The 25,047-nt window shown below is 37.4% G+C and overlaps 2 protein-coding genes across 4 annotated transcripts in view; both read left to right on the forward strand.

Annotated features, from left to right (window-relative positions):
- The window catches only part of col25a1 (collagen type XXV alpha 1 chain), a 1,104,568-nt gene extending 1,096,728 nt beyond the window's left edge, over nucleotides 1-7,840 (forward strand). The window contains exons 36-38 of one of the 2 annotated variants that reach the window (XM_079866340.1): nucleotides 413-490; nucleotides 1,815-1,853; nucleotides 2,709-7,840. In XM_079866340.1, coding sequence (XP_079722466.1) covers nucleotides 413-490; nucleotides 1,815-1,853; nucleotides 2,709-2,735 — 144 coding nt within the window. In that variant the 3' untranslated portion in view covers nucleotides 2,736-7,840. Of the gene's footprint in view, nucleotides 1-412; nucleotides 1,146-1,814; nucleotides 1,854-2,708 lie in introns of those variants that run through there. The other variant, XM_079866339.1, reaches the window with a different exon arrangement.
- A 16-nt stretch (nucleotides 7,841-7,856) lies between these two features.
- The window catches only part of etnppl (ethanolamine-phosphate phospho-lyase), a 31,972-nt gene continuing 14,781 nt past the window's right edge, over nucleotides 7,857-25,047 (forward strand). The window contains exons 1-5 of one of the 2 annotated variants that reach the window (XM_079866342.1): nucleotides 7,857-8,166; nucleotides 8,661-8,779; nucleotides 12,569-12,728; nucleotides 13,342-13,416; nucleotides 13,855-13,948. In XM_079866342.1, coding sequence (XP_079722468.1) covers nucleotides 8,108-8,166; nucleotides 8,661-8,779; nucleotides 12,569-12,728; nucleotides 13,342-13,416; nucleotides 13,855-13,948 — 507 coding nt within the window. In that variant the 5' untranslated portion in view covers nucleotides 7,857-8,107. The remainder of the gene's footprint in view (nucleotides 8,167-8,660; nucleotides 8,780-12,568; nucleotides 12,729-13,341; nucleotides 13,417-13,854; nucleotides 13,949-25,047) is intronic. The other variant, XM_079866343.1, reaches the window with a different exon arrangement.

Consider the following 25,047-nt stretch of genomic DNA (forward strand, 5'->3'; position numbering starts at 1 on the left):
TCCCAGCCGAGAGCTGGAAAACTGCCCCTGAAGTAAGACAGCGGACCCTTAAGGGAAGAGTTGTCCCGTGGTCAAAGTGGCAACCCACCTCATCCTTGATATCTGAAATAGCTATGTTGTTTTGCTTAAACAAATACTTCCAACAATCTTTTTAAAACTGGAGTTTCCTTCTAGGGATGGAATTCCTAAACTAAGCAACCACGCAAGTTGCTTTCTAGTACAAAAGCCTGGGCAAATTGGTCTCTTTTAAGGTAAAACATTGTTCATATCAAGGAAAGGTGGTTAACATGATAACCAAGAAACCACTGGGCCACTCCTCTCTGCCCTGATCCGTGCCCTATCAAAGGGTGGCCGGAAGGGTGCCTGCAGCCTCTATCCTAGTAATACTCCTAGTTCCGTTTCTATGACACAGGGTTTCCGGGGCTTTAAGGGTGAAAAGGGCGAGCCAGGTCAGCCTGGCCTGGATGGGCTGGATGCCCCGTGCCAATTGGTACAGTATCCTGTTTTCCTACCTCTCCTGTGCATGCTGCCTAACTCTGCACCCACACCACTGAGCACCTCTCATCCATGCTTTTGGTGAAGAAGCTTTAACTTTAACCTCCATGCATGGCTTATACTGTAAATAGTGGAGCACAGCTTACAGTATCTCATTGCCTTTTTACCTTTAACACATGTACTGCATGCCTGCTTTCTACAGGTAAAGTCAAAGACATTTTAACAAGTTTTTTCCCCAACTGTATAATAGCATCAATAGCACTCATTTATTTCCTAATAGTTAAATTCACTCTTTTGTATATGTAATATTTACTGAAAACTGCATTCACTCGCACCAATATAATAATTTTAGTGATTTTTTCACCTGCTGGAATAACTAAATCTTATTCTTGTTTTCCCAAGTAAAAATAATTGAATAAAAAAATAAACATAAGTACCATACTCTTTCTGCTTATTGAATAGTGTTTGCTCTCCTAAGATGAAATAACCAGTCGTAATTAACCTTATCCCCTAATAATCCATTCCTGAGAGGTTATTTAGTTCAGTGTCAGCATGAGTCTCTCTCCTCCAGCCTTTAACCCTCTCCTGTTCCCTCTCATAAATCTGTTCCAATTGGGCACTCGATCCTGCTGAAGAAGAAAATAATGAGTCTTCAATCCACATCCTGAATCACCATGTTTAATGACTTCGGATAATTATACATTTGACTGTGTCATTTTCATATCTGAATAAACGTGTTGTTATTAAAAAGAAGGTAAACATTTAGAGCATGTATGTATAAAGTATATGCAATATAGCATTTTAATACATTTTCATACAATTATTAATGATAATTTGTTTGAATAGTTCAGTTTGACTTTTTCTCATGCCTATTTACAATGTTTGATCAAAGACTAAGTGTTTGTAGTGTCAATAACACATTTGAGTTTTGTCTATTCATGGCCAATTCAGAATTGCTTTTTTTTTTAATCTGCTACCTTGCTTCTCATTACCATGTCGGGTTTGTTTAAGCATAAATGAATATATGAAAGTGATTTGTTTGTTTGTTTGTTTATTTAATTATTTATTGTATAATATAGTCTTTGCATGCACCATTGACTGGCACAATCACCGTCTCACAAAATACATGTGTTAACACAAATATTATGGCTAGCCACTTTGGGGTTTCAGTTTAGTTAAACATATTACCTCAAAAGCCTGTTCAAACTTTAATATATTGATTTATTAAGGAAATTAAAAGAAAAACAAGAATGATTAATATATAAGCATATACTGACACTGCATATTTCCTTTTTTTCTTTTCTTTTTCACCACCACAGGGTCCAGATGGACTTCCAATGCCAGGCTGTTGGCAGAAGGTAAGTTTAAGAAGATCCTCAAAAATCCTAAAGATATTTTGTAAATTGTGGTTAAATGTTAGGGATAAAGAGCATTCAACAGCTCTGTTGACATAATAACAGCATGAAGTTTATTCATTCATATAAGCCAGTGAGTAGTAACTTACATCCTTTGGCCTTTGAAACTCTCTTTACCTTTTTTCCATATATTAAAACATTCACATCTTTGTGTTTTCTTTACAGTGATCAGTCTAACACAAAACGCATGGAGTTTGTAAATAAAGCTTAACTTTTTTGTATTTATAAAAAAATGTAAATTCCTGAAACGATTAAGTGAAAAAAAAAATATATATATATAAAGTAAAGTGGATGTATGTGTATACATAAAAAAAAGCAAGCCATGAAGCTCACACTTAGCTGCTCCTGTCACTTCCATGTGCTCATGGCAATGTTTGTTATATTCACATCAGCACTGTGGAATTTAGAGACTTGACCAGCAAGAAACTCTTATTCATAAGGGCGTTTTCCCGGCTTTGCATGGCCCAGAATGAGAGTGGATACCAAAAGAGACTAACAGGGTAAACCGAAAAGGAAGAAGAGGAAGCGACTAAGGAATCGGCTTTGGCTCTTAAACGAGATCTTGGTGTGTTTGCCATTTTATCTCCACACCATCCATACTACCAGCTTAAATGACTAAAGACTCTATCCATACATCCTAAACCAAGCATGATGCCAACTTGAAGTATGTATACATATTGTGGTGTGGTCAAATTGTATGGCTTCTGCAAATCACTAACTGCGTGTCTTTCAGCTCGAATCAAAAAAATGTGTTTCTCTAGAGGGGGTTCATTTTTATTTTGTTTTCACCTTATAAAGGGTGTCACTCCTTGGCTGGTGGCTTGAGAAAATCCGAAAAGCAGGATTGATGGATTTCTTTATTGCAAAGAGCTCAGTGTGGCATCTGGCCCTCCTGCGCCACGACGTTGCCCTGCCTTGTAGTGAGAGTGACAACTTACACATTCAAATTATCGAAAGAGCAGGATACAAGATGCATCTGCATCTGCTCTAGAGTAAGCTAGGCAGCTGCAACTCATAAATGTCTATGTGATGCATGGGAAGTTGCTATGTTCATCCCTCCACCAGCAAAGCCATCTTTGTTCACTTTTCAGTGGGGTTCTTTTCGTAGCAGTGAGCTACACCGTCTGAGAAAAGCAGGGTGGGATCTCTTTAATTATGACCTTTTGCTCATTGTTTGATTTGTTCATTTTTTTATGTTATAACAAAGACTATAGTCTTTGTGCATGAAGTAATTTGTCATTCATTCCTTTGTTGGAAATGGTTATTTCTTGTCTACTCTTTGAGTTGTAGATATAACATTTCAGTGTATTCTTTTGCAGCTATAAAGGCTCATAAATGCTATTCATGTATTGTTGGAGCTATAAGTGTTACATTGTTTATGACTTTCTTAAAGTGAAAGTTGGGACATCAGTATTAGTCACCATAATCAAATACAGTGTTAATGTACAGTACAAGGTGCAAGCATACAGCAATCATTCGAGAGCTTTATTTCTTAGTCAGCACTGATTATCATTTTATAGCCTATAATCAGCAAGCACCGCTACATTCCAGAGTTCATTTATTTTTACAGCTTTAAAACCATTTTGACTATTACTTTGAACTTTTTAATGAGGCTTCAGCCACAATCGATAAATTAAAACATGCCTGATCACAGCACTGCTGGCGTTACAATGGGTTTTCAGTCTGGAGGTGGCAGGATTATGGTCTCTCTCAACCTCTGGTGGGCATTTAAGATTATGATAACAACAATGCAGAAATCTTTTACTGAAATTAGTTTTGTATATACTGAATTGAATGATTCATTGATAATTTAATAAGATAATTTTCTTTCTTGGCTGTTTCTTTTCTTTTTACTTTTAATTACTGCATCATGCAAAGGGGATTCCTGATAATATGAAATTTGAAATACCTTTCACCATAAAATGTTTTACTTCTGTTCATGCTCAGCCGAGTTGCAGACAGTGTGATGATTATAATAGATGTTGTCTGTCTTTATTCTTTTTTTCAACCCAAAAAGTTCATGGGACTCTTCGGTCAGAAATGACGAATAATTGTACGTTTTGAAATAAAATAAATTTTTTTGCTTTATCGGAATGGCCATGATTTGGATATGTTAAAGGGTCGGGAAAAAAATTCACACTTTTTTCCTTCGTGGCTCCTTCGTGGTCAAAAATGACCGACATAAGAAATGAATGGGAAATTCGAAAAAATATGAAAACTCTGAGAATCGCTTGGCATTGTGCAATAAAAAGTGCACAGCAATGAAGGGGTGATACTATAAATATCAAGAGTGCAAAATCGACACCCCTCCTCCCCCCACACATATACACTCACCTAAAGGATTATTAGGAACACCATACTAATACTGTGTTTGACCCCCTTTCGCCTTCAGAACTGCCTTAATTCTACGTGGCATTGATTCAACAAGGTGCTGAAAGCATTCTTTAGAAATGTTGGCCCATATTGATAGGATAGCATCTTGCAGTTGATGGAGATTTGTGGGATGCACATCCAGGGCACGAAGCTCCCGTTCCACCACATCCCAAAGATGCTCTCAAGAAACCAATTTGAAATGATTCGAGCTTTGTGACATGGTGCATTATCCTGCTGGAAGTAGCCATCAGAGGATGGGTACATGGTGGTCATAAAGGGATGGACATGGTCAGAAACAATGCTCAGGTAGGCCGTGGCATTTAAACGATGCCCAATTGGCACTAAGGGGCCTAAAGTGTGCCAAGAAAACATCCCCCACACCATTACACCACCACCACCAGCCTGCACAGTGGTAACAAGGCATGATGGATCCATGTTCTCATTCTGTTTATGCCAAATTTTGACTCTACCATCTGAATGTCTCAACAGAAATCGAGACTCATCAGACCAGGCAACTTTTTTCCAGTCTTCAACTGTCCAATTTTGGTGAGCTCGTGCAAATTGTAGCCTCTTTTTCCTATTTGTAGTGGAGATGAGTGGTACCCGGTGGGGTCTTCTGCTGTTGTAGCCCATCCGCCCTAAAGGTTGTGCGTGTTGTGGCTTCACAAATGCTTTGCTGCATACCTCGGTTGTAACGAGTGGTTATTTCAGTCAAAGTTGCTCTTCTATCAGCTTGAATCAGTCGGCCCATTCTCCTCTGACCTCTAGCATCAACAAGGCATTTTCGCCCACAGGACTGCCGCATACTGGATGTTTTTCCCTTTTCACACCATTCTTTGTAAACCCTAGAAATGGTTGTGCGTGAAAATCCCAGTAACTGAGCAGATTGTGAAATACTCAGACCGGCCCGTCTGGCAACAACAACCATGCCACGCTCAAAATTGCTTAAATCACCTTTCTTTCCCATTCTGACATTCAGTTTGGAGTTCAGAAGATTGTCTTGACCAGGACCACACCCCTAAATTCATTGAAGCAACTGCCATGTGATTGGTTGATTAGATAATTGCATTAATGAGAAATTGAACAGGTGTTCCTAATAATCCTTTAGGTGAGTGTATATATGAACTATCGCGACTATAGCACAGCAAGTTTTTGCAAATGTGTGAAATAAAATCGCAATGCAATAAAAAAAAATAAAAAAAAATATATATTTTGGGACACACCCACTCAAACACACACTCACTTCAACACATGCAGAGACATATACACACAACACACTATTGTACACACACAAATGAACTGGTGTGGCTGTAATAGTGTGGTAAAATTGAGACAAAAGACTCAAATAAGAGATTGAAATCAGATCAGACCCAGATTAAGCGGTAATAAAGCATACCTGTTCATTTTTGTTACATTTTTATTGAATTTTGATGTTATGTGTAACAAAATCTCCTCTTTATGCAAAAACTGGCACTTCAAATCAACATTTCAACTTTGATTGAAATGAAAATCTAAACCAACATTTCAACTTTCAACAAGAAAATCTAAACCTTGTCAAAAAGTAGTCTTTGAGAATGTCTAAGTATAAATCCAAATCCACAACTTAATAATAAAAAAGTTTTTATGATAGTGTTTATTAAATTATTTTCAATTGGGGGAAAAAATAGCTCATACATTTTTTATAAATATTGCATAGTATCATAAAATCCCCATAAAATTCTAAATAATAATCCACAAATATTATTGAACAAAAATATATTACATTGGTTTTCCTGAAGAAAAAAAAAGTTACATTTCAAGTCTTCGGTCACTTTTGACCACGAAGGAGGGTTAAATATATCACTGAACATCAGTTCTGATGACACGATTTTGATGAAATATTGACTGGAAAGGAATGAGTCTGAAATTATTTTTTCTCTTTTCTGTTCTTTCTCTCCATCTCTTGTTGCATTAAGTTTAGATTAATATATGTATAGTGGGATATAAATGTGCAGTTATTGTGATTAAAGTGCAATTTATAGTTCTTTTTTTATGCACTGATGTGATGTACACCATACACAAATGCATTTTGGTGTCAGTTACTCAGCCACAATAAGAATATATTTTAATCACTTTCATGTTGGCACTGGGAATTAGTTTTGTTTTAACAGTACGGAATACAGTTGCAAACAAGACTGAAAACAGTAATGCTACGCTGGATTTTTTTCAAATATTTGTTTTCAAACTGATAAGCGTCACTGTTAATGTGCATGCATACCAGTCACATTTTCATAAACATTTCATTTGTGTCCATTTATTGTTACTATTATAATGTCACAAAATCTTTCTTTATGAGTTTTTTTGTTTGAATAGAAGGCATGGGAGCCATATGTGACTTTTAAACTAATGTTTCAACTTTCAATGGTGCAATTCTGAAAACATTTCCTTGTTTTGTTTTCTTCTTACTTTTTTTTCCACCAAGATAGGTTTATTAAAGAAAATTTCATTATTTTCCTAATCGTTGTAAGTTATGACAATTTATGATTTTCTAATGATATATGTTTGTACAATGTTTTAACTGCTTTTTTGATTTAACATGTACTCTGATTGATTGTTTTTTTTAGCTACTTTTATTGAATAATAATTAAGCAAAACATCCACAAAATTACAAACGTCCCCCTCCCCCAAATGTCTATAGTAGATATTGTGGCCACTGGCCACACACACACACACACACACACACACACACACACACACACACACACACATATATATATATATATACTTTACATCTGTAAGATTTTGTAATGTTTTTAAAAGAAGTCACTTCTGCTCAACAAGGCTGCAATTATTTGATCCAAAATTTTTTTTAAATGTCATCTATTCCTGTGATGGCAAAGCTGAATTTTCAGCATCATTACTCCAGTATTCAGTGTCACATGATCCTTCAGAAATCATTCTACTATGATGATTTGCTGCTCAAGAAACATTTCTTATTATTATCAATGTTGAAAACAGTTGTGTATTTTTTTTTCAGGATTCTTTGATGTTCGAAAGAACAGCATTTATCTGAAATAAAGCTTAAGTAACATTATCTTTTCTGTCACTTTTGATCAATTCAATACGAATAAAAGTAATAGGCTACTTTCTTTCATTTCTTCCCAAAAAACAATTCTTACTGACCCCAAACTTTTGAACGATAGTGTATAGTGTTACAAAACTAGAGTTTAGAAAACAATTATTTAAATTTAAATCTATTTCATAATATTACTGTTTCTGCTGTATTTTGGATCAAATAAATGCAGCCTTGGTGAGCAGAAGTGACTTCTTTTAAAACCCTTAATAAACTTACCGATCTAAAACTTTTGAACAGTAGGCCAGCTGTATTCAAAATATCAAAAATCGTTCTTGTTTTTCTCACATTTCTCAATTCGTATAGGTTTGCTATTAATTGTTGTTGTAACATTTAAAGTGTTGGCTATTTGACAAGATTGTGGTGTGCGTGTCCATGGCTCAGGGCACTTCATTTCCAATTCATGTTATGTGATATTCTGTTGGAGCCAAATAAAATATCTTTTCTCCAAGTGTTTGGTCACGTAATCTACATTTAGATAGGAGCGAACGGTCCACTTTTGCAATAGTGATTGAACTGATAGGCTACGTGATGGTCTGTCTGTCAATCACCCCCCCCCCCCCCTCTCTCTCTCTCTCTCTCTCTCTCTCTCTCTCTCTCTCTCACACACACACACACACACACACACACACATCAATGGAGTTGACAGTGCTGTACTCATTGTACCTCCAGCAGCAGTCACACGAGTTTGTGAGCTCCTACAAGTAAAGAAATGGCAACGACAACTTTCGATAAGCAGAAGACTATCGATCTCCGTCGGAAACATGTAGGGTAAGGAGACATTACTGCAGTTATAACGCACGAACTAATGTCTATCAGAGGTATTATGACACCTGTGACCTGTTTTGTTATTAGTTATTATTGTTTGTATTAGTGTTATTTATTATACATTATTAGCCTATGACCCTAAAAGAAAAGCGTACGTGGCAGCGAGGATGTCGTTTTCTTCACTGAGAAATAAAAGAACATCAATATCAGAAGACATATGAGATGAGTTTGAGATATGCAGTGTATGGAAAGTAAGGAAACTTGGTTTCATAAGTGCACGTTTAAGTCTGGATCAAGTCTATACCGGTACCTGTCATGATGAAAAGAGGATTTGACAACAAGTTTAATGTTTCATCAAAAATATTTTTTTCACAGAATGCGTCTCAAGACAAAAGCACGCTAATAATTCAAATGCTTTATGGCTTAAATTCTTTAACTTCATGATTAAAGCGTCAGTCGATACAAGTCTTTTATTTCTGTCTTTTCCCTCCATATAGTCCATCCTGCAAAGTGTTCTTCAGTCATGACCCTATCAAGATTGTTCGAGCAAAGGGCCAGTACATGTACAACGAAAAAGATGAGAAATACCTGGATTGCATAAACAACGTAGCACATGGTAGGCCTATGTAATTGTAAAGGGAAATTGCGGTTGTAGTAAATTTGATTTTGTATAGAAGATTTGTGGAAAATATCCTCACATAAACAAATCAACATAAAACTAAACATAAAATCAGATCTACAAAAGACTCTCAGTAGAATAGAAATGATGCACCGGGGATTGAATAAAACACTCGTGAACTGTGGACCTGAAGCAAAGCAACTTTTAAAGGCACACTATGCAAGATTTGTACCTTAAAGGAGAACTCCGGTCAATTTTAACATTGAGCTCATTTTTTTGTACATTTGGAGTGCTGTCAATACAGAGAACAACGACAAAAATCGGTGTTGCCTACACCGAGTTATTCTATTTTTAAAATTTGCACCCTATTGACTTCAATGGGGCAAGTACTAAACCTGCTTTTAGCCTCTTAACATCCTTGATGTGTCATTACAAGTGCACAGAAAATGTGTGTGATTCCTTCTGAGTGAACACGAGTGAGTCTGACTGCAGTAGATGTGAAAGAAATGTATAAAAATGATGTTATTTAAGCCAGCGCAAATACCTGTTTACATCCTGTTTTTCGGTTGAAGTCCAAAGTAGTCGATTGCAGAGTTCACACGCATAGATTTAATACCTATGATCACGCGTGTGAACTCGGCAATCGACTACTTTGGACTTCAACCGAAAAACAGGATGTAAACAAAGGTATTTGCGCTGGCTTAAATAACATAATTTTTATACATTTCTTTCACATCTACTGCAGTCAGACTCACTCGTGTTCACTCAGAAGGGATCACTCACATTTTCTGTGCACTTGTAATGACACATCAAGGATGTTAAGAGGCTAAAAGCAGGTTTAGTACTTGCCCCATTGAAGTCAACAGGGTTCAAATTTTAAAAATAGAATAACTCGGTGTAGGCAACACCAATTTTTGTCGTTGTTCTCTGTATTGACAGCACTCCAAATGTACAAAAAAATGAGCTCAATGTTCAAATTGACCGGAGTTCTCCTTTAATATAACAGCTTCGAAATCATTTCGGAAACTGCATAGTGTGCCTTTAAAAATGTAAATGTTTGAAAGATCCCTAAACAGAGCAACTGGTCAAACCTGAAAACCTTATTGTCAAAATTACAGACAAATTCCTTAGATTTAGGCTGTCAATGTAAGATCTTCAGTCAATGTGTATATCAGGGTTGTGAAAGTGCAGCTGCAATTGAAGTTTTGCTCATTTAAAAGTCAAAGCACCTTACCAGACATTTACTCTAGCAAAAGAAAACAAGTACTAAAGCATTAAAAAAAAAAAAAAGTAAATCTTTTGATTAGTTTTAAAAATTAACAGATGGAATACGGAGATGTGAAGTTTCATGCAGTTTTTAAAGCAAATTGATTAATTACAATTTTCTCAATGCCCTGACTATGTAAGGCTCCAGAAACAATTATTGTAAAACCTGAAGCCAATAACGGCAAACCTCTTACATTTAACGTGGTACTAAAAGAACATACATAATTGCTCTGGTAGAAACATTGTACACAAGTTTTACCATCTCAATAAATTGTGGATATCTATTGGTATCATAGACCATTTGCATTTCATTTATCATTATCTAAACACAAATTTGATAGAAGTAGAAATAGAACCAACACAAACTCTTATTAGAGAAGTGCTTATAGGAAAACAGTAGCTGAAAAAAAAATGGTCAGATGCACCCTTACAAAATGTTGCGGGTTCAGTTGCTACAGGGTAAGTTTCAGATTAGTTTGAGCAAACTCTAGTTTTTCTTTTTTTTTTTTTTTTTTTTTTTGTGGCGTTCATCACCATCGTAACTTATGCTACAGAGCTAACCAGCTCCTGAGCAGAATTTATTCTGGGTTAGAGATAAACCTGAACTGCTAATCAGCTGGGAGCAAAGTGACATATATCTGGTGCTATAAAGCCACACTCCCCCTGTTCAAATGAAAGCAGTTCAAAGTGAACTCTCTTGCTTCAAATAAAAGCAGTTCAAAGTGAAAGTTTCTAATGTAATTGTAATTTGTATATTGAACAGCTTGATATGTTAATTAGGAATGCCTGTGAACTTTAACTGTCAAAAACTACAAAACAACATAAACACAGTAACTATTGATAAAGCATGGCTGACAAATTCGCCCCACAGTAATTACATAACTGGAATTCCTCCATTTAGAGAGCCCAAAAAGATTTAGACATCAAAAAGAACATTTTGCACATTTAGAACATTTTTGCATTTTGTTTTACAGACAATATTGGAAATTTTGTAAATGAAATTGTAAGTGAAATTGAGAGAAAGAGTGCCATTTTGTTTCTTTTGAAATGTAGAAGTTAAAATTTTCTGTTTCAATACTAACTTGAGTAAAGTACCAATTTCCTGATATAATATTTGATTATACTATGTTGAAGTACACTTCATTGTACCAAAATGAAGTACATTAACTCAAGTACCCTTGCCGTTATCTGAGTGAGCGTTTTTTCAGTGTCATTGCTGCTTTGATGATGGAACAAAGATTCCCATGCATGATGCAAGACATTGTCTGAAGATAAATTAAAAGAAAAATGTTTTATTTATCTTTATCATTTATTTCACTCTAATCAACATGCATTTTCAGAGCCATTGAAACAAACCTGATGTCCTGATTCAAAACTTAATCTTCCTAACAAAAAAGTAGTTCATTCAAGTGTGCTATTAATATACTTCTTTTAAACTAAAAAATAAGAAAGTATACTTTCAGTCTACTATTTATGAACTTCTTGAACTTCTCAGAAATATACTTAAAATTACTTTTAAGTATACTTCCCTTATACTGACAGAAAAGTCTAAGTATATTTGGCCTATACTTGTACTCAGTCTTTTGATCAAGATATAATGAAGTATTCTAAGTATACTTGGCTTGTAGTTGTGTTCGCTCTTTTGATTAAGTAGCAAATTAAATACTTTTTTCCACATAGATTTACATTCTGTCTTATAAACTTACATGTTCAAGTTTATATAGTAATAAGTCAGCTTTGGGGTACAGAGTTCAAAAATAATATATAAACAGTAAACTATAAGTATGATGTAAGTTCAGAGAACTTACAAGCATACTTGCAGTATAAAACTACTTAACTAGCAGTTTACAGAGAGTATACTCCAAAGTTTACTTTCATAAACTAAATAATGTGTTTTAAGTATTTAACTAGTAAACTATCAGTATACCTACAAGTTCACTTGTATAGTTGCAGTACAAGCGAAAAACGTAGTTATAAACTAGTTGTGTACTCAAAGTTTACTTCTATCATCACACTTAAAGTATATTTAAAAGTATACTTTTAACACTAAAAAGTAGTATTGAAATAGTACACGTACAAGTATACTACTATTACATTAATATTATCATACTTACTACATAAAGTATCCTAAAAAAATACCATATGTAGTTACTATAGTAATAACTATAAATTATGCATAATTACATGCAACTAACCCTGAACCAAACCCTAACCCTACCCTAACCCTATAGTAAGTACATGTAGTTACTTAATATTACTCAGTACTTAAATGTTTAATTACACTGTTACAACAACACCTTAAAATAAAGTGTAACCAAATACTTGAACTTTGTTACATAATAAAATGTACTTGAAGTATACTTATTTTTTTAAGGGCTCACTCATAAAAAGTATTTTAAATGATCTGATTTAATACAGTACCATTATTACATGAATATATCTTCCTGAGTGCAATTATCTGCACTAATACATTCATCCCTGTAGTAATTATTCAACTGATGTTTCTGTGTTGTTCTCCAGTGGGTCATTGCCACCCAGATGTGGTTGAGGCAGGAACAAAGCAAATGGAGCTTCTCAACACCAACTCTCGCTTCCTACATGACAATCTGGTCCTGTATGCTCAGCGTCTCCAAGCCACCCTTCCTGAAAAGCTCTCTGTGTGCTACTTTGTCAATTCAGGGTAGGTCTGTGAGCTCAGACAGTCTGTTCTCAGAGTTTAGCCTACAGTTTACATGCACATTGAGTTTTCTGCTTGCTTCAAAACACTCCCAGTTTGAAACAGGTTTTACAGACAAGTCTTTAATAATACTTACACATGCATAGAGATATTTTGACTGACCAACCAGACTATACTCTTATAAAAAATTGTTATGAGAGCACAAATATTCACACCTAGCCAGTGGATCATTTGCATATGGTTACTAACACATATGGTTACTGGCTGAGTGCCAATCGCCAATGGTGTCATCAGGATTGTACCGGGGTACTGTGGGTGAAAGTTTTGTAATGACTGAGGTTTAAGGTGTGGGGAGGGCTCTAACTACAGGTTATCAAACATGCAGTTTTCTGCTGGTGAGAAAGTTTCATCACAGGATTTCATTACATCACGCAGCAGCATTTACCAAGCTTCATCTGCACAAGTATTCTAGCAAATTGCTACATTCATGGCTTTTTGTTGGATGGCTAGGTAGCAATTTTTGTTTTCAGTGTTGAAGGCAGCAGCTTGATAATAAAGTCTGTATGGTGCGTGGAGGCTCAAACCCATAATCAACTTTTCTGTTTTTGACATTTAGGTCCGAGGCAAATGATCTGGCCCTGAGGTTGGCCTGGCAGTATACCGGCGGCAAAGACATCATCACACTGGAGAAGTAAGTCAACAGCACACTGGCTGTGTCTCCTCTTCCTCTGCACTGGGATATAAACAGTAACCAAGTTCTTAGAAGCGTGAAGCTCATAGCTTAAATATTAACTTTATCTTAAGTCTTGTATCTGGACATACTGTAGAGAACATTCACATTGCTTTGCCTATGGATATACATAGTCATCATATGCCTTGGTATTCAAAACCAATGCTGTACAAAAAGAAAGAATCACCTCGTCTTCAGGTTTATTTGAATGAAGGCCATATCCATTCAGAAATATAGCATGTGATTTTTTTTGCTGTGTTGGTTTGTTTCTGGGCCACTTTTCACTCACATAAGCAAAATAATAATTAAAAGATAAGATAACTCAAGCCCTCTCAAACATTGTGGAACTTTGTTATGTTGATTCTTGTGAGTTTTTCATTCAGTGTGTTTCTCCTGCAGTGCCTACCATGGTCATGTGTCATCGCTCATTGATATCAGTCCATATAAGTTTCATCAGATGACTGGTGCAGAGACGAGCCAACATGTGCATGTGGTGAGTGTTGCAACATGAGACGTTTGACATATTGGATTTGACATCAGGTCACATACACATAGTGCTCAGACACTATACTTGAAGTAAAGGCCAAACTAATAATGTGCAGCCAAACTTCTAATGTCTCTCTATTTTTCTAATACATATATATATATATATATATATATATATATATATATATATATATATATATATATATATATATATATATATATACAGTCATGGGCAAAATTGATGGCACCCCTGGTAAATATGATAAAAAATGGCTGTAAAAAATAAATCTGCATTGTTTATCCTTTTGATCTTTCCTTCAAAAAATTCGCAAAAATGTAACCTTTCATTGAAGTAAAAGAATTGAAATTGGGGGGTAAATCACATTATGAAATAAATGTTTTTCTCCAAAACACGCTGGCCATAATTATTGGCACCCCTAGAATTTTTTATGAGAAAAATATCTCTGAAGTATTTTCCCATTAATATTTACCTTTTTTAGCACACCAGGGTGACTAGGAACATGAAATTGTCCAGCTATGACTTCTTGTTTCACAGGAGTTTAAATATGAGGAAACACAAAGGCCAAATCCCCTGAATCATCAATCACAATGAGGAAAACCAAAGAATATAGTTCTGATGTGCAGCAAAAGATTGTTGAGCTTCACAAAATAGAAAGTGGCTGTAAGAAAATATCGAAAGAATTGAAAATCCCCATTTTGACCATCAGGGCAATAATTAAGAAGTCATAATCAACTAAAGATGTTACGAATCTGCCAGGAAGTGGACATGTGTCTATATTGTATTAATGGACGGTGAGGAGGATAGTTTGAGTGGCCAAAGACTCTCCAAGGATCATAGATGGAGAATTGCAGGGATTAGTTGAGTCTTGGGGGTCAGAAAGCCTAAAAAAAATGATCAAACAACCCCTACATCACCACATGTTGTTTGGGAGGGTTTCAAGAAAAATCCTCCTCGCTCCTCCAAAAACAAACTCCAGCATATTCAGTTGTCAGACACGGCTGGATCTTCAAAAGGGACCGGATTCTATGGTCAGATGAAACAAAAAAAGGGCTTTTTGGCAGCAAACCCACCAGATGTGTTTGGTGCAAACAGGGATAAAAAGTACCCCATGCCTACGGTTAAATATACTGCTGAATCTTATATGTTGTGGGCCTATTTATTTGCTGGAGGTCCTGGACATCTTGTTCAGATACATGGTATTATGGATTCTAGCAAATACCAACAGATAAACCTGACGGCCTCTGCTAGAAATCTTATAATGGGCCGTGGTTGGATCTTCATTCAGGACAACGATCCAAAACAAACATCAAAATCAACACAAAAATGGGTAACTGAGCACAAAATGAAGCTTCTGCCATGACCGTCCCAGTCCCCTAAACTGAACACTATAGAAAATGATTGGGCTGAACTGAAGAGGAGAAGCACCAACATGAACTTGTGAATCTGAAGGATCTGGAGAGATCCTGTATGGAGGAATGGTCTCTGATCTCTTGTCAGTTATTCTCCAAACTCATCAGGCATTATAGGAGAAAACTCAGAGCAGTTATCTTGGCAAAAGGAGGTTGCAAAAAGTATTTAATAACAGGGTGCCAACAATTATGGCCAGCGTGTTTTGGAGAAAAACATTTATTTTATAATGTGATTTACCCCCCAATTTCAATTATTTTACTTCAATGAAAGGTTAGATTTTTGTGAATTTTTTGAATGAAAGATCAAAAGGATAAACAATGCAGATTTATTTTTTACAGCCATTTTTTATCATATTTATCAGGGGTGCCATCAAATTTGACCACCACTGTATATATATATATATTATACACACTGCTTATGTTTTTGGGATCTAATAATTTGCATTAAATATTCAATTCATATATACAATTACTTGAATACATTTCTTATAAGATGAGTATGAATTTCTGAATTAATGTATTTTATATATATATATATATATAATTTGTGGACATATTGTCAAATTGATAAAGCCTACTGATTTTATGTCCACAAATTAAAATAACAATAAAAAACCCTAAAGAATAAAATTCTTAAAAGAAAACCTTGTGTAGTTTGGCATAATCCTTTATCATTTTTCCTTAGACAAATATTGTCTCTGTTAGTCACACCATATTAATCGTTTTTTCACATTAATAAACAAAGTAATGTGGTGCAAACTACATGCAGAACAAAAACATAAAATAGGAAATGGCATCATAGAACAGCCCCCCTCATGACTGTGTGTCAAGTTCAATAAATGTCTTAAAATATCAAATATTTTCGACATACACAACTGCCAAATTGCAGTGGATGATTGTGTGGTACGTGTGTGTGAACTAGCCTCTCAGTCATCACCTTATTATAAGGAACTCTTGACGTGGTGATCAGTCAGTATCATGTTACGTGCTAGGGAGCCACATCAGGATACGTAACGAGATAGGTCTGACTGCAGAACCGCAGAACCATACGTCATAGCAGTGTGAGGACGACAGCGCCAGCCTGACAGCCTGATGCCGGAAGTGGGCGGGGTCAAAGTCTGATGCCGGAAGTGGGCGCAGCAAGGCATTTAAACGATTTAATTGAAAATGTAATATCTCAAATATGATAAAATATAAGAATTATGTTTTGTCCTATTAACAAAATACAATATACTACACTATTAACAAATGTTAATAGTTTTTTAAAAGTTAAAATTATACTTTATCCATTTGTTTTGTTGAGTCAAATGATTAACAATATAAATTGAACAAAGCTTAAAACAAAAAAAATAATGATATGAAAACAAAGGTTGAGCGTTTGAACATTTGATTTAATTGCTCCAAATAAAAAATAGTAATTAAATAAAAATACAAAATCGAACTAAATAATAAATAAGTTATACAAAATAAAATCAAACCAAAGAAAATAAATCTTATAAAAGTTATGCAGGCACACATTTAACATAATTCTCAAGTGAAAAATAAATCAAATAAATACAAATTGAGTTAATCCTGAGGCGCTTTTCATCTTTTACTCCAACCCTACTCAAACTTATCCTATGTGTTTGCATGTTTAATGGGATGCATTCATAGATATGAAATATTATTATAACAAAATATAAATACAGAAATATATAATTGTTTGTGTTTTGTTAGCTTAAGTTTCAGTGTGGATTGTTTGTGTAACCTTTAGACGTTAATGAAGATAATTTAATATTTTGTCTAAATCATGCAGAAAACCATCTAATTCCAAAGGGACTACTATTAAATATGTGTACCTTGAAATGCAATGCAAGTCGCTTTGGATAAAAGCGTCTGCCAAATGGATAATTATGTGGTTCTGAAGGTGAAATAAAATACAATTAATGAAATTCTCATGGTCAGAAATTTTAATAAATGCTATAAAATACAACGCTTAACAACAAATTAAATCACAAACCATAAATATGTAACCTAACAAAGTGATACAATCCAACTGTAAAATAACAATACAGTACATGATCAAGTGCCATCATCACAATTCTCACTTAGTCACATTTATTAAGTCAAGTCACCTTTATTTATATAGCACTTTTTACAATACAGATTGTTTCAAAGCAGCTTTACACGGATCATAGGAAAATAATGCAACAAAGTTTGTCTCGGCAGATCTAGAACAAAATAGTGTCATAATCCAGCTTAAGTAGGTTCAGTGTTGATTCATTTCTGTTGTAAAAAAGTTATTCATTCAGTGAATTAATCTATATAACGTTACGTTAGCCATTCTGGAGAAAACTGTGATGTTATCATCCAGCTCAGTTCAGTTCTCATATAATGTTGTCAATGACAGATCAATAGTATTGTTGAATATTAACTTACAAAATACTTAGAGACGTTTTGTATAAGCGTAACGTTAAGTATGTTGTATCCAACAAAGATATAAATTATTTTTAGCTTCTTCTCTTCTTCTTTTCTCTTTTCTTCTTCAGAGATTTATGGTAATCTCTGTTACCATAAATTATACGTTTATCTCTGTAAAGCTGCTTTGAGGCAATATACATTGTTAAAAGCGCTATATAAATGAAGATGACTTGACTTGACTTGACTTTTCCTTGTTCTACCATGTTAAACATGAACTCCGTCCACTTCCGGCATCAGACTTTGACCCCGCCCACTTCCGGCATCAGACTGTCAGGCTGGAGCTGTCGTCCTCACACTGCTATGACGTATGGTTCTGCGGTTCTGCAGTTGGTTATTATTGGACGTAACAGCATATATTTTTATGGAAAGTCTCTTTAAAGACACTTCGCCTTTCTTTTCAGGCTTCTAATGCTGACATTATGCTGCATGCTTAATGTGGAGTACAGTACATCCAGGGAGCTTGTGACTTGAATGTAGTCCTTGCTATGGCATTGAAATACCTTTCTACAAATAGTGATAAGACAACCCATCACATTATTATGTTTATAGCCAGCATGTTGTAGAAAGGATTAAGCTCAGGTTCATCTTACTGCCCTGTCCTTACACTACCTTAGCTGTGAATTTGATACAGAGTACTTTTTTTTTTCGTTCACATTGAGAATTTTTTTTGTTAGATATAAATATTGATATTACGTTTATAGTTGATATACTGGAGAAAATATATATTTTTAAAATATTACATATTTATATGACATATTAATATAAAAATATTACATATTTATATTACATATTAAAAAATTACATATTTTCAGTGTGAAATTCTTTATCTTATCCCAACTTAATATGATTAGAAATAGTAAACTTTTAGACAGAAGTGTAAACACGCATTGCTGTGTTAGAGCATTTAGTCTGACATAGTAACATTGGCTCAAACAATGGCATGAGTTTTAGGCAGGACTGCCTTTTGGAGGATTGGTTGGGAAAACAACAAAAAAAGGACATTATGTTTGCAATTCAGTTTAAAAACAAAACAAGAAATCTGCACACCAAACACATTCAAAATCCAAGATCCTTTGAGGAAAATGTTTTACTGAAGATTCTACTATGAAGTGACAACAAAACACAAAAGTGCACTAACTAAAAAGTGACTGAGCACCAAAAAAAAAAAAAAAAAAAGTTTCAGTCCATTTTGGAATATCTTCAGTGCTTAAGTCAAGTCAAGTCAAGTCAAGTCATCTTCATTTATATAACGCTTTTAACAATGTAGATTGTTCCAAAGTGGCTTTACAGTGATAATAGGAAATTAAAGTAACAGAGATTGTTTTGGCTTTATAGCAGTGTCACGGTAGTATTAAGAAAACGAGAAAAACTCAAGTGCAGAGAAAAGATTTTAATAAACAAAAGAACAAAGTAAAACAAACACCCACGAGGGGGAAAACACAACTAAATACACAATAACAACTTCCAAAATAAACATACCAGAAAGGTCACGGGAGAACAGGAGACGTATACAAGACAACGATCCGACACAGACTGCAAACACAAAGGAACTTATTAAAGGGACAAATCAGGCAGTTAATGAGGAACAACAGGTGGGGCAAATGAAACCAATAATGAGATAACAAGGAGGGTGGGGACAAACAGTGACAGGAACACAAACACCACATGTGCTACACGAGACAGGACAGGCATGTGACATTACCCCCTCCTAAAGGAGCGGCTACCAGACGCTCCACTAGGGACGGGAGGGACAGACCAGGGCGGGACGGGAGGGACAGACCAGGGTGGGCCAGGGGGAACAGGAAAGACAGACCAGGGTGGGACAGGGGGAACAGGAAAGACAGACCAGGGTGGGGCAGGAAAAAATGGACAGTTCTGGAGGCCAGGGCGGAGCCGAGAGTCCATCGGGCGGCCAGGGCGGAGCAGAGAGTCCATCGGGCGGCCAGGGCGGAGCAGACTCTCCCTCGGGCGGCCAGGGCGGAGCAGAGAGTCCTTCGGGCGGCCAGGGCGGAGCAGACTCTCCCTCGGGCGGCCAGGGCGGAGCAGACTCTCCCTCGGGCGGCCAGGGCGGAGCAGACTCTCCCTCGGGCGGCCAGGGCGGAGCAGACTCTCCCTCGGGCGGCCAGGGCGGAGCAGACTCTCCCTCGGGCGGCCAGGGCGGAGAAGACCCCTCGGGCGGCCACGGCGGAGACGACCCCTCGGGCGGCCAGGGCGGAGCAGACTCTCCCTCGGGCGGCCACGGCGGAGACTTTCCCTCGGGCGGCCAGGGCGGAGAAGACCCCTCGGGCTGGGCAGACGTGACGTGAACAGTCTCTGGCTGGGCAGACGTGACGTGAACAGTCTCTGGCTGGGCAGACGTGACGTGAACAGTCTCTGGCTGGGCAGACGTGACGGATCGCTGAGGTGGTGCAGGTAGTGCGAGCAGGATAACTGGAACAGGGACCACCGGAACAGGGACCACCGGAACTGAGGCCACCGGAACAGTCACGGAGGGAGTCTTCTTCTTCCTCCTCCGTTTTGAGACCACTGGAACTGGGACCACTGGGCTCGGGACCACCGGAACTGGGAACACTGGACTCGGGACCACCGGCACTGAGGTCACCGGAACTGGGACCCTCTTCCTGGTCTCTCGCTCCTGCAAGCGAGCGAGACCCTCCACCATAGCCACAAAGGTACTGCGGTCATATGCCCTTCTAAGCACCCAATCCATGGGCTCGTCAAGAGCATAAAAGAAAAGGTCCTTGAGGGGCTCTTCATTAAGGCCCAGTCCCTCGGCTGCACTAAGGAATTCGACCGCGAACTTCCTTAGGTCAGCTCCCTGTTGGCGGAGCGCAATCAGTGACTGAACGCGAAGAATGCGTTCATACTGAGGGCATGAGACGGGGGGAACAAGTGGATGTTGGGAATTCCTCTGCTGAGTTTTTGACATGGTCGGATCGTTCTGTCACGGTAGTATTAAGAAAACGAGAAAAACTCAAGTGCAGAGAAAAGATTTTAATAAACAAAAGAACAAAGTAAAACAAACACCCACGAGGGGGAAAACACAACTAAATACACAATAACAACTTCCAAAATAAACATACCAGAAAGGTCACGGGAGAACAGGAGACGTATACAAGACAACGATCCGACACAGACTGCAAACACAAAGGAACTTATTAAAGGGACAAATCAGGCAGTTAATGAGGAACAACAGGTGGGGCAAATGAAACCAATAATGAGATAACAAGGAGGGTGGGGACAAACAGTGACAGGAACACAAACACCACATGTGCTACACGAGACAGGACAGGCATGTGACAAGCAGCTCTAGAATAAAGTTATTGTCCAGCTAAAGTTAGTTTTGATTGATTCACTTCCGTCACAATGATCATTAGTTATTAACTTAGGGGTTAATAGGGGTTAACACGACACCATTTTAACAGAAAACTCTTAAGTTCTCTCTGCGCAAACTTTAAAAACACGAATGTGTGAGAATGTTGATGCACATGGCATTGCGTGCACATGCGTATTACGAGTTCAGTCTATAGGTATGCGCGTTTGAATATATGTGCGCAGGCGTGTAGTGCGCAGGCGTGTAGTCCTTCCCTACAAACCAACCCTCAACAAACTACTTGTCTGGCCTTTTCAATTTATAATACAGAATTTTTATCGCTTCCGCGTAGCCACGCGAACCGGAATTATCCCGACAACTCTTTATCTGTAGAGAGGTAAAGGGAGGGGAGGGAGGCCTTCACAGGGGAGAGACTAGTTGACACTTCAGGACTGCATTGTCGTCATGTCCAGGCGCAGGTCCTACATCAGATCTGGATACGGCGGACTGCGGTAAACCTCGGGATAAACAGAGAGACTAATATTAGTGTAGACACCATTCTTCTTATGATGTAACGAGTACATCAGGATTTATGGGAAGTGTTCCCGGTTCCGGCTGACCTAATCTATGCAGCCTAACATTCAATTATAGAAGTCTATAATGTGTTATGTGTATGCTAGGTCAAAGAGATGTGTTTTTTAATCTAGCTTTGAACTGACAGTGTGTGTCTGCTTCCCGGACAATGTTAGGAAGACTGTTCCAAAGTTTTGGTGCTAAATAGGAAAAGGATCTACCGCCAGCAGTCGATTTTGATATTCTAGGTATTATCAACTGGCCGGAATTTTGAGATCGCAATAGACGGAAGGACTATAATGTGTTAATAGCTCGCTCAAGTACTGGGGAGCTAAACCATTTAGTGCTTTGTAAGTAATCAGAAATATTTAAAATTTATACAATGTTTAATAGGGAGCCAATGCAGTGTTGACAGAACGGGGCTAATATGGTTATACTTCCTGGTTCTGGAAAGAACTTGAGCTGCTGCATTTTGGACCAGCTGTAGTTTGTTTATTAAGCGTGCAGGGCAACCACCCATAAGAGCATTACAATAATTAGGGGCCAAGCACCGAAGGTGCGGAGGCACCTATTGTATCTGTTCCATTTCTTATTATTATTCTTCCGCCATGGGAGTCTGTGGCAGCCCATAGAACCGATTGCGGGAAAGTTGTTTTGGTTTGACATTCTGATAGAGGACAGTCCCAACATTAAATACACCAATTTTGGTGTTTCTAAGTCATTCCCTCTAGCGCCACCACCTGTCCAAAGTTTCACTTTTATTTTGCTAATAACTTTTGAACCGTAAGGCCAATCAACAAAATTCTTTTTTCCTCTGATTCCTGAGCTCATGATGATTCAATTGCACCCTATGACTTCATTTTCCGTAATAAAAATATGGCCGCCATTTTGAATCATTCGAAAAAGCTACTTTTTCGAACTCGTCCTAGATGGTTTGTCCGATTTGCACGAAAATTGAACCAGATCATCTTCAGGCAGTGCTGACAAAAAGTTATGGAATTCAAATTGATTCGTCAAACCGTTTTCAATAAACGCACGAACATTTTTTACGTAGCGCTTGCGAAAACAGTCGTAGGGCTGTATCTTCGCAACGCTTTATCGGATTCAGACCAAACTTGGTACATGTCATCACAAGCATGACCTGAGGCTACATGCTGTGTTTCGGCACAGCGCCAACTACTGGTCCGGAGATATGAAAAATGGCTATTTTTACTTATAACTTCTGAACAGTTTGTCCAAAATTCATAAAATTGGTCTCGTTAGATTCAGAGTAACATGCCGATTCGAATGATATCCAATTTTACCATATCGGCCATTTTGACTGTCGGCCATTTTGAATTTTGTGCTAAAATGCTGTATTTTAAGAATGCATGAACGAATTGTTACGAAACTTGGTATGGGTCATCAGCACGATGTCCTGAAGGAGTGTGAGAAGTTTCGAAACAGCGCCACCTAGTGGTGAATTTTTTTTTTCAAATGTTTATAACTTTGGGTGTGATCGAATTATTTTCACGAAACTCATCTCATTCGACTCCTGAATCGTTGCCGAGACCAACGATATCAAACATGAAAGGTTTCGCCTTGCGGTTTGTGTAGCGTTGTGATTTAGCGCTTAAAAAACATTAGGCGATATCTTTGAAACCGTTTGTCCGATCGAGACGAAACCACCGTCAGAAGTTTGGAATCATAGCTTGTTAACTTTATGCCAATGCCCAAATGCAAAAATATTGATAGTAAGGAGTAGTAAAATTCAATCAAAGTCATGTGTCAGTCATTTTTTACGTGTTTTTCCATATAAATGTCTATAACTCTGAAGTGAATTGAGATATTTTCACCAAAATTGACACACATATGTATGGGCTCACTCTGAGGACACATAAAAAAATTTGTGGGACTGAGCCTCTTGGTGGCGCTATAATAGAACAAAACATGAAATTCCCATTGACTTCAATACAGTTTTGTGAAATAAAATGCTATACTAAACAAATGCATTGATGTAATATTACGAAACTCAGAATGTGCCATCAACACCATCCCCTGAAGGTACTCAAAATATTTCGAAACAGCGCCACCTAGTGGTCAAAAGTTAGTCAAGTCAAGTCAAGTCATCTTCATTTATATAGCGCTTTTAACAACGTAGATTGTTTCAAAGCAGCTTCACAGAGATAAGCGTATAATTTAGGGTAACAGAGATTGTTTTGGCTTTATAGCAGAGTTAAGTTATTTTCCATCTAAAGTTAGTTTTGATTGATTTGCTTCCGTCGCAACGATCATTTGTTATTAAATTAGGGGCCGCTAAGACGACACCATTCCCTCTACACAGACTTTAAACGCGAACCTGTGAGAAACGCTGATGGCGTTCACATGCGCATTTAGAATGGGTTCTATAGTTATGTGCGTTTGAAAATACGCAGGTTTGGAATTCCCTACAAGCCAAGCCTAAACAAAGTACTTGTCTTTCCTTATAAATTTTGATAAAGAATTTTATTTTATTTTGTTGCTTTGGGGTAGGAACGTGAAACGAATTTCCCGACAACGCCTTATCTGTAGAGTGGTAGAGGGATCCTCCATAGGGAGAGACTAGTTGGCACTTCAGCACTGCGTTGTCATCAGGTCCAGGCGAAGGTCCTTCGTCAGATCTGGATACGGCCCGGATCCGGCAGGCTGCAGGAAAACCTCGGGATAAACACAGACACTAAAATTAGCGTAGATGCCATTCTTCTCATGATGTAACGAGTACATCAGGATTTATGGGAAGTGTTCCCGGTTCCGGCTGACCTAATCTATGCAGCCTAACATTAAATTATAGAAGTCTATAATGTATTATGTGAATGCTAGGTCAAAGAGATGTGTCTTTAATCTGGCTTTGAACTGACAGAGTGTGTCTGCTTCCCGGACAATGGTAGGAAGACTGTTCCAGAGTTTTGGTGCTAAATAGGAGAAGGATCTACCGCCAGCAGTCGATTTTGATATTCTAGGTATTATCAACTGGCCGGAATTTTGAGATCGCAATAGACGTGAAGGACTATAATGCGTTAAGAGCTCGCTCAAGTACTGCGGAGCTAAACCATTTAGTGCTTTGTAAGTAATCCGCAATATTTTAAAATTTATGCGATGTTTAATAGGGAGCCAATGCAGTTTTGACAGAACCGGGCTAATATGGTCATACTTCCTGGTTCTGGTAAGAACTCGAGCTGCTGCGTTTTGAACCAGCTGTAGTTTGTTTATTAAACGTGCAGGGCAACCACCCAGTAGAGCATTGCAATAATCTAGCCTTGAGGTCATGAACGCATGAACTAATTGTTCCGCATTTGTCAATGAGAGCATAT

Source organism: Squalius cephalus (assembly GCF_949319135.1).
Source record: "Squalius cephalus genome assembly, chromosome: 3".
Lineage (NCBI taxonomy): Eukaryota > Metazoa > Chordata > Actinopteri > Cypriniformes > Leuciscidae > Squalius > Squalius cephalus.